Here is a 9,870-nt window from a genome sequence, read left to right as displayed (position 1 = left end):
CTCACAGGGACCAATAAGCGGGGAGAGGGCGTGGCTGGCGGACCAAACCGCAGCGTCTGGTCCTCCAACCAATGGGAGTGAATGAGGTGGTAGAGCGAGCAGGACCACACGTGACCATTAACGCGACTGGCACAGACCCCCCTGTGACTAGTGCTTGAGTGGCGAAGAAACAGTAGACATCGGGAGAAAAATACAGTCAGTCTGATTTGGTACGTTTCACGAGCATTCGGTATAGGTTGTTAGACTCGAATTAGAAATTCGCGGTCCCGCGTTTGCAGCAAATGGAAAACTGGCTGCAGGACTTAGACGGTGATAGGCCTCGTATTAACAGCGCCATCTTTATTGGGGGCAAGGTGCAGCAGCGCAAATGGACTTCCTATTTCCTGGGTCGGGGTGGAGCAATTCGAAGTGGAGCATTTGTATACAGCAAGCTGAAACCTAGAGATGTCTGCATGGATACAGACCTTTAGGTCCTACTCGTCAATGCTTACCGCCAACCAGATATCCTAAACTAATCTAATCCATTTGTTAGCACTTGGTCCATTTCCCTCTAAACCTTTCTATTCATATATCCATCCAGATGCTTTTTAAATGTTACAACTGTACCAGCTTTTACCACTGGCAGCTCATTCCATACACATACCACCCTATGCGTGAAACAGTTCCCTGTTAGGTCCCTTTCAAATTTTTCTCCTCTCACCGTAAATAGAACATAGAACATAGAACAATACAGCACAGAACAGGCCCTTCGGCCCACGATGTTGTGCCGAACTTCTATCCTACATTAAGCACCCATCCATGTACCTATCCAAATGCCGCTTAAAGGTCGCCAATGAATCTGACTCTACCACTCCCTCGGGCAGCGCATTCCATGCCCGCACCACTCTCTGGGTAAAGAACCCACCCCTGACATCTCCCCTATACCTTCCACCCTTCACCTTAAATTTATGTCCCCTTGTAACACTCTGTTGTACCCGGGGAAAAAGTTTCTGACTGTCTACTCTATCTATTCCTCTGATCATCTTATAAACCTCTATCAAGTCACCCCTCATCCTTCGCCGTTCCAACGAGAAAAGGCCGAGAACTCTCAACCTATCCTCGTACGACCTACTCTCCATTCCAGGCAACATCCTGGTAAATCTTCTCTGCACCCTCTCCAAAGCTTCCACATCTTTCCTAAAGTGAGGCGACCAGAACTGCACACAGTACTCCAAATGTGGCCTAACCAAAGTCCTGTACAGCTGCAACATCACCTCACGACTCTTGAATTCAATCCCTCTGCTAATGAACGATAATACTCCATAGGCCTTCTTACAAACTCTATCCACCTGAGTGGCAACCTTCAAAGATCTATGTACATAGACCCCAAGATCCCTCTGTTCCTCCACCTGACCAAGAACCCTACCATTAACCCTGTATTCCGCATTCTTATTTGTTCTTCCAAAATGGACAACCTCACACTTGGCAGGGTTGAACTCCATCTGCCACTCCTCAGCCCAGCTCTGCATCATATCTAAGTCCCTCTGCAGCCGACAACAGCCCTCCTCGCTGTCCACAACTCCACCTATCTTTGTATCATCTGCAAATTTACTGACCCACCCTTCGACTCCCTCCTCTAAGTCATTAATAAAAATTACAAACAGCAGAGGACCCAGAACTGATCTCTGCGGAACTCCACTTGTAACTGGACTCCATGCTGAATATTTACCATCTACCACCACTCTCTGACTTCGACCGGTTAGCCAGTTTTCTATCCAATTGGCCAAATTTCCCTCTATCCCATGCCTCCTGACTTTCCGCATAAGCCTACCATGGGGAACCTTATCAAATGCCTTACTAAAATCCATGTACACTACATCCGCTGCTCTACCCTCATCCACATGCTTGGTCACCTCCTCGAAGAATTCAATAAGACTTGTAAGGCAAGACCTACCCTTCACAAATCCGTGCTGGCTGTCCCTAATCAAGCAGTGTCTTTCCAGATACTTGTAAATCCTATCCCTCAGTACCCTTTCCATTACTTTGCCTACCACAGAAGTAAGACTAACTGGCCTGTAATTCCCGGGGTTATCCCTATTCCCTTTTTTGAACAGGGGCACAACATTCGCTACTCTCCAGTCCCCTGGTACCACCCCAGTTGCCAGTGAACACGAGAAGATCATTGCCAACGGTACTGCAATTTCCTCTCTTGCTTCCCACATAATCCTAGGATATATCCCGTCAGGCTCGGGGGACTTGTCTATCCTCAAGTTGTTCAAAATGTCCAACACATCTTCCTTCCTAACAGGTATCTCTTCTAGCTTATCAGTCCGTTTCACACTCTCCTCTTCAACAATACGGTCCCTCTCGTTCGTAAATACTGAAGAGAAGTACTTGTTCAAGACCTCTCCTATCTCTTCCGACTCAATACACAGTCTCCCACCACTGTCCTTGATCGGACCTACCCTCGTTCTCGTCATTCTCAGGTTTCTCACATACGCATAGAATGCCTTGGGGTTATCCTTGATCCTATCCGCCAGGGATTTTTCATGCCCTCTCTTAGCTCTCCTAATCCCTTTCTTCAGGTCCCTTCTGGCTATCCTGTATCCCTCCACTGCTCTGTCTGAACCTTGTTTCCTCAACCTTATGTAAGCCTCCTTCTTCCTCTTTACTAGACATTCAACCTCCCTTGTCAACCAAGGCTCCCTCAGACGACCATTTCTTTCCTGCCTGATCGGTACATACATATCAAGGACACGTCGTATCTGCTCCTTGAAAAAGTCCCACATTTCCACCACATCCTTCCCTGACAGCCTATGCTCCCAATGTATGCTCCTCAAATCCTGTCTTACAGCATCGTAATTTCCCTTCCCCCAATTGTAAAAACTTCCTTGTTGTGCGCACCTATCTCTCTCCATAACCAAGGTGAAAGTCACAGAATTGTGGTCGCCATCACCAAAATGTTCACCCACTAACAAGCCCACCACTTGTCCCGGTTCGTTACCGAGTACCAAATCCAATATGGCCTCCCCTCTGGTTGGACAATCTACATACTGCGTTAGAAAAGCTTCCTGGACACACTGCACAAACACCGCCCCATCCAATCTACTTGATCTAAAGAGCTTCCAATCAATATTTGGGAAGTTGAAGTCACCCATGACTACGACCCTGTGGCTTCTGCACCTTTCCAAAATCTGTTTCCCAATCTGTTTCTCCACATCTCTGCTGCTATTGGGGGGCCTATAATAAACACCCAACAAGGTGACTGCACCTTTCCTATTTCTGACTTCAGCCCATACTACCTCCAGAGGCAGATCCCCCTCAAACTTCCTTTCTGCAGCCGTTATACCATTTCTAATTAGCAATGCCACCCCCCCTCCTTTTTTACCACCCTCCCTAATCTTACTGAAACATCTGTAACCAGGAACCTCCAACAGCCATTCCTGTCCCTCATCTATCCATGTTTCCGTGATGGCCACAACATCGTAGTCCCAGGTACCGATCCACGCCTTAAGTTCACCCACCTTATTTCTGATACTCCTTGCATTGAAGTATACGCACTTGAGCCCATCTCTGTGTCCGCAAGTAGTCCCTGTCAGTGCTACCTTCTCCACAGCCTCCCTACAGTCTTGGACATCCTGACACACAGCTAGCTTACTTGCTGGACTACAAGTCCGGATCCCATCCCCCTGCCAAATTAGTTTAAACCCCCCCGAAGAGTGCTAGCAAACCTACCCCCCAGGATATTGGTGCCCTTCTGGTTCAGGTGCAACCCGTCCTGTTTATACAGGTCCCACCTTCCCCAGAATGCAGTCCAATTGTCCAAATATCTGAAGTCCTCCCTCCTACACCATCCTTGCAGCCACGTGTTCAACTGCACTCTCTCCCTATTCTTTGCCTCTCTGTCACGTGGCACCGGCAACAACCCAGAGATGACGACTCTGTCTGTCCTAGCTTTTAGCTTCCAGCCTAACTCCTTGAGCTCTTGAATGACCTCCCCACCCCTCTTCCTACCTATGTCGTTGGTGCCAATGTGTACCACGACTTCTGGCTGCACACCCTCCCCCTTAAGGATTCTGAAGACACGGTCCGAGACGTCTCGGACCCTAGCACCTGGGAGGCAACAAACCATCCGAGAGTCTCGCCCATGTCCACAGAACCGCCTGTCCGTCCCTCTAACTAGAGAGTCCCCTATAACTAGCGCTCTCCTCTTCTCCCCCTTTCCCTTCTGAGTCTCAGAGCCACAGACCCCTTCACTGCAGCTTACACCTGCAAGGCTGTCCCCCCCAACAGTTTCCAAAGCTGCATACTTATTTTTTAGGGGAACGACCACAGGGGAACCCTGCACTGCCTGTTTCTTCCCCTTCCCACCTCTAACTATTACCCAGCTACCTCTGTTCTCTGGCGTAACTATGTCCCTGTAGCTTCTATAGATCACCCTCTCAGCCTCTCGAATAATCCTCAGCTCATCCAGCTCCAGTTCCAGTTCCCTAACTCGTTCGGTGAGGATCAGGATCTGACTGCATTTCCTGCACACGAAGTCGGCAGGAGTATCGGTGGTCACCCATACCTCAAACATCCTGCAGGAGGAACATTCCACCGCCTGCGCTGCCATGACTGTACTAGAACACACCCACTCAAATACTAATCACTTACCTTCCCGCCCAGCTATGCGCTCCAACCTCACTTCCGCTGCCCGCTACAGGTAAGTAATTTTGAAACAAACTGTCTTACCTTAGCTGTAGTCTCCCGGGTTCGTTTTTCCTCGGCCGCTGCTCCCACTCAAATCTATGCTGTATAGTTCTGCTTTCCTCCAATCCAGGGAAGACACCTTATCTATTTAGGATTAGTGGTGCTGGAAGAGCACAGCAGTTCAGGCAGCATCCAAGTAACTTCGAAATCGACATTTCGGGCAAAAGCCCTTCATCAGTGAGCCTGAAGCGTGGAAAGATAAGCTAGAGGAGGGTGGGGAGAAAGTAGCATAGAGTTATTACCTTATCTATTTACCCCATCCATGACCCTCATTTCATAAGGTCCCCCTTCAGCCTCTGACACTCCAGGGAAGACAGACTCAGCCTATTTAGCCTCTCCCTATAGTTCAAACCCTCCAACTTTGCACATTCTTGTAAATCTTTTCTGAACTCTTTCAAGTTTCACAACATCCTTCCAATTGAAGGGGGACCAGCGTTAGAAATGTTTGTCTCTTCTAGATTTCTATCTTGGACTGACAATGATTTTTTTCTTTTGTGAATTCAGTTTACAGATATTAGTTGAGAAAAAAATTGAAGACTGGGATCTCCAAACAAGTTGTGACAGTCAGCAGAGTCATCAGGATCTGAATGTCATTGGCATTTAACTGTGTAAGGAAAATGGTTTGTCTGTTCTGTCTGTGGGGAAATATTTATAATATGCTTGTAACTCAAAAAGCAGCAAGATATTCAAATATGTGGTGAGATCACCCCTGGGTTATGTGCTCAGTTCTGGGCCATGCTGCTGAGGAAGGAGATATTGGCCTGAGAAGGGCACAGATTTATCCAAATGACACTTTGTCTCTTTAAAAGAACTGTCATATTTATTCCCAATCAACCACTTTATGCTTTTAATGTATCAGCTCCTTATTCTGAAATACTTACAAACTTACCTTTTAAAATTCCATGTGGACTCGAGTTCCTGTACCTTTTCAGATGGAGTGATCTAGATCCTGATAGCTCTTTGTTAATCTTGAAATTGCTGAGGTCTATGTTGAGTCTGGAGGGTTATAATTGGATGATTTGAAAGATGAGATGCTGTTCCCTGAGCTATCATTGAGCTACTTTGGAACAGTACAGGAGGCTGAGATCTGTAGGTGTGAGTAGACAATTAATATGGCAAGGCTGAACTGTGAGTTCTGCTTGGCTCGATGACAGTGAGTTAGAGTTGGATGAAAACAGGGAGTGAGATGAGATAGGGAGAAGGTGATGCTGAAAAATTGAGTACGATGCTCAGTTTCAGTTCAAACAGTTCAGAAAGTGACACTGTCCCAATGGGAACAAACAATTGTGTAGAGTATTTTCTTACAATTTTTAAAGTATAGTATATCACCTTAAGTAAACATTTTTTTGATTATAACAGAAGTGTCTGAAATGAGGGATTTTCCTGCTTTTTAGCTTCCAACCCAACTCCCTGAAATCACATTTTAGATCCTCATTACTTTTCGTGGCTATGTCAACCTTCTTTACTCTCTAACAACATCCAAGGCATCCTTCCTTGGAAAAGGAGAACAAAACTGCACACAGTACTCCATTTGTGGTCTTACGCCTGGACAGAAAGACACCCCTGCTCCTGTACTCCAATCCTCTCAATATGAAGGTCCATATATCATTTGCATTCTTTTTAAAAGATCTAACATCCAAAAACCATTTCTTCCCTATGAAATTCATTAGGAAAAAGCTTGCCACTCCTGCCTGCTTACTAATAGAGAGGTTCACACTGAAACACAGAGCAAAATAGGGTCATAGACTCTGATATAGAATTATTGATCACAATGTCCCCATTGTATCCATGCTGGTCATGAAGCATGTATTTATACTCATCCCATTTTCTGGCGCTCAACATGTAAACTATATTGTCAAGGCTTTTATGATCATCTAAACATTTGTTCAATGGTTCCTGCATCTGTTACCATTTCAGGTGCTACCAGATCTGCTGAGTATCTCTAGAATTATCATTTCAGATTTTCACTATTTTGCTTCTGCAATTGTTCTTAGTCTTTCAGAGGGATTGAAGAAAACAGGAACAGGATTGATATGCAGATCTATGAAATGCCTCTCCTCCTCCCCGCCACTGGCTCTCCCACCTCTATACCTTTGCACAGACACTGACTGGTCTCAGACCCTGAAGGAGATATATAAAGCAGTCCGGTTTTAATGATGTGTGGGCTCCACAAAGGACCAGATTAATTTCTCTCAGACTCAACCTGTTTTCTTCTGGTTTTCCCTCTCTCCTTACATCAGTTTTCTGTTTGAAAGGTTGATTTGCAGAGGAAGTCAAATTCAGATCTGATATTCACTCTGTTTATTATAACCTATTTATCTCAGGATTTTGAACATTGAGGGGGGAAATGTACCATTTACTCCGGAGAGAGACACAAATAATCAACATGTGGGAGAGTCTGTGAAGATTTTTTGGAAATGTCCAAACGCCAGCGCAGTCACACTGTGGAGAGACTGTGGAAATGTGGAGATTGTGGGAAGGGATTTTTTTACCCATGCCAGCTGGAAATTCACCAACGCAGTCACACTGGGGAGAAGCCTTTCACCTGCTCTGATTGTGGGAAAAGATTCACTCGGTCATCTGACATGTTCAAACATCAGCGAGTTCACACAGGGGAAAGACCATTCACCTGCTCTGATTGTGGAAAAGGATTCAGTCAGTCATCCGAACTGCTGAGACATCAGCGAGTTCACACTGGGGAGAAACCATTCACCTGTTCTGAGTGTGGAAAAGGATTCAGTCAATCATCCAGTCTACTAGAACACAAGCGATTTCACACTGGGGAGAGACCATTCACCTGTTCTGAATGTGGGAAAGGATTCACTCACTCATCTAACCTACTGATACACCAGCGAGTTCACACCGGGGAGAAACCGTTTATCTGTTCTGAGTGTGGGAAGGGATTCACTCGGTCATCAAGTCTGCTGATACATCAGCGAGTTCACACTGGGCAGAGCCCATTCATATGTTCCGAATGTGGGAAAGTATTCACTTGCTCATCAAAACTGTTGACACACCAACGAATTCACACTGGAGAGAAACCATTTACCTGTTGTGACTGTGGGAAGGGTTTTCCTAGATCATCCAGCCTGCTGATACATCAGCGAGTTCATACTGGGGAGAAACCATTCACTTGTTCTGCGTGTGGGAAAGCATTCACTCAGACAACTCACCTGCTGATTCACCAGCGCGTTCACACTGGAGAAAAACCATTCATCTGTTGTGACTGTGGGAAGGGATTTGCTCGGTCATCTAACCTGCTGATACATCAGCGAGTTCACTCTGGGGAGAGACCGTTCACCTGCTCTGATTGTGGGAAGCGATTCACTCATTCATCTAACCTGCTGATACACCAGCGAGTTCATACTGGGGAGAAACCATTCACCTGTTCTGAGTGTGGAAAGAGATTCACTCGATCATCCAACCTGTTAACACACCAGCAAATTCACAAAGAACCACTGGCTTGAAAGATTTTGCTCTGACTCACACCGAAGAACAAACTCTGGTCTTTGGGACATTTGTACTGATGTTATTAATCCTTGCTCAATTAAAGGTGCTGAAAGTACAGATAAATGTTCATAACAATTAGTGTAATGTACGCTATGTGTCGGAAAATGTGTTGTTGGAAAGCACAGCAGGTCAGGCATTATCAGAGGAGCAAGAGAATCGACGTTTCAGGCCAGAGCCCTTCATCAGGAATGATGCATGGCCCGAAACATAGATTCCCCTGCTCCTTGGATGCTGCTTGTCTGCTGTGCTTTTCCAGCAACACATTCTCGACTCTGATCTCCAGCATTTGCAGACCTCGCTTTCTCCTGTGTGTCGGAAAAGACCACCATGCCGCTGTGTGTCAACGTGTGCAGACTGGGTAGTGTATGAAAAAGGATTTCCTGGTTCATCAGGACTAGGTAATCACCTATGAGTTCCCAATTAACTGTAGGGATTGGTTCTTTGATGCTACTGTTACCTATATCCTCACCAAGATTTCTGTGCCTGCTTCTGATGATGTTTGTAAACATATGTCTGGTTACCTGTATGCTAGAAAAGTGATATAAATCAGCTTTTTGTAAAAACCTTTGCAGCGAGTCTTTATCTTATCTGTAAAACAGACTCATTTATTTTGACAGGATCTCCATCTCCTCCATTGTCACCTGGAGTTTGAGTCACTCTATCAGTCTGCTTTACATGAACGCATAAAAATACGCATGCTGGAAATTAGAAACAAAAACAGAAATTGCTGGAAAAGCTCAATGGGTCAGGCAGCATCTGTGGTGAGAAATCAGAATTAACATATCAGGTCCAATGACCCCTTTATGTGAGGGACCTGTTAAGCTTTCCTAGCAATTTCTGTTTTTGCTTCCTATGAGAAGTTGGGAGATGGCACATCCAGAGTGAGGGAGAGCCCATAGTGCTCCACCGCGCCTAAGGCCTACAGTTCATAGAATCCCGACAGCATGGAACCCGGCCATTATGGTCCACATCGACACTCCGGAGAGCAACCGAACCAGACCTCGTCCCCACCCTATTAGTCTACATTAACATCTAACTAATGCACCTAACCTATATAGCCCTGGACATTACGGGCAACTTAGCATAGCCAATTCATCTAACCTGCTCATCTTTGGATTGTGGGAGAAAACTGGTGCACCTGGAGGAAACCCACGCAGACATGGGAGAATGTCCAAACTCTCACATTGAACCTGGGTCTCTGGCGCTGTGAAGCAACAGTGCTAACCACCAAGTCACTCGTGCTACTGTTTTCCCATTTGTTGCAAACATAGGACTGGGAGTTTCTAATTTGCATCTAGCAGCCCACACTGGGCGTTTATAAAACCTCCCCGTCCAGACTGACTCCTCTTCACTCTTAGATACTTGCATTATATCTCTGCACAAATGGTCACGTGTCATTCCACTAGCCCTGCCCCTCATTCACTCCTATTGGTTGGAGGACCGGCCGCTCAGACTTGGTCTGCCATCTGTCTCCACTCTCCTATTGCTCCATGAGCTGTCGGACCCCATTATGAGGTGAGTAATGGGGTTCTTCCTCTCTCTGTCCTGGGAGGATCTGCTTCATTCACAATGAATGGTGCAGAATCATAGAGCATAGGCTATTCCACCCATCGGGGGGTGTACTCTTTC

General features: G+C 46.0%; 1 protein-coding gene across 1 annotated transcript; it reads left to right on the top strand.

Annotated features, from left to right (window-relative positions):
• Nucleotides 1-82: 82 nt before the first annotated feature.
• Nucleotides 83-8,804, top strand: LOC140456991 (uncharacterized). The gene is made up of 3 exons (XM_072550875.1): nt 83-209; nt 5,236-5,339; nt 6,726-8,804. Exon 3 carries the CDS (start codon nt 7,149-7,151, stop codon nt 8,196-8,198), a length of 1,050 nt encoding a protein of 349 aa, XP_072406976.1. The 5' UTR covers nt 83-209; nt 5,236-5,339; nt 6,726-7,148; the 3' UTR covers nt 8,199-8,804.
• The last annotated feature ends 1,066 nt before the right edge of the window (nt 8,805-9,870 follow it).

Source organism: Chiloscyllium punctatum, chromosome 31, assembly GCF_047496795.1.
Source record: "Chiloscyllium punctatum isolate Juve2018m chromosome 31, sChiPun1.3, whole genome shotgun sequence".
NCBI lineage: Eukaryota > Metazoa > Chordata > Chondrichthyes > Orectolobiformes > Hemiscylliidae > Chiloscyllium > Chiloscyllium punctatum.
Note: the sequence above shows the minus strand (reverse complement) of the source record. Positions and strands in the feature narration are given on the sequence as shown.

Bases quoted from the DNA above. Each gene is read 5' to 3' on its own strand.
- LOC140456991 (XM_072550875.1), top strand. From the start codon at position 7,149: ATGTCCAAACGCCAGCGCAGTCACACTGTGGAGAGACTGTGGAAATGT.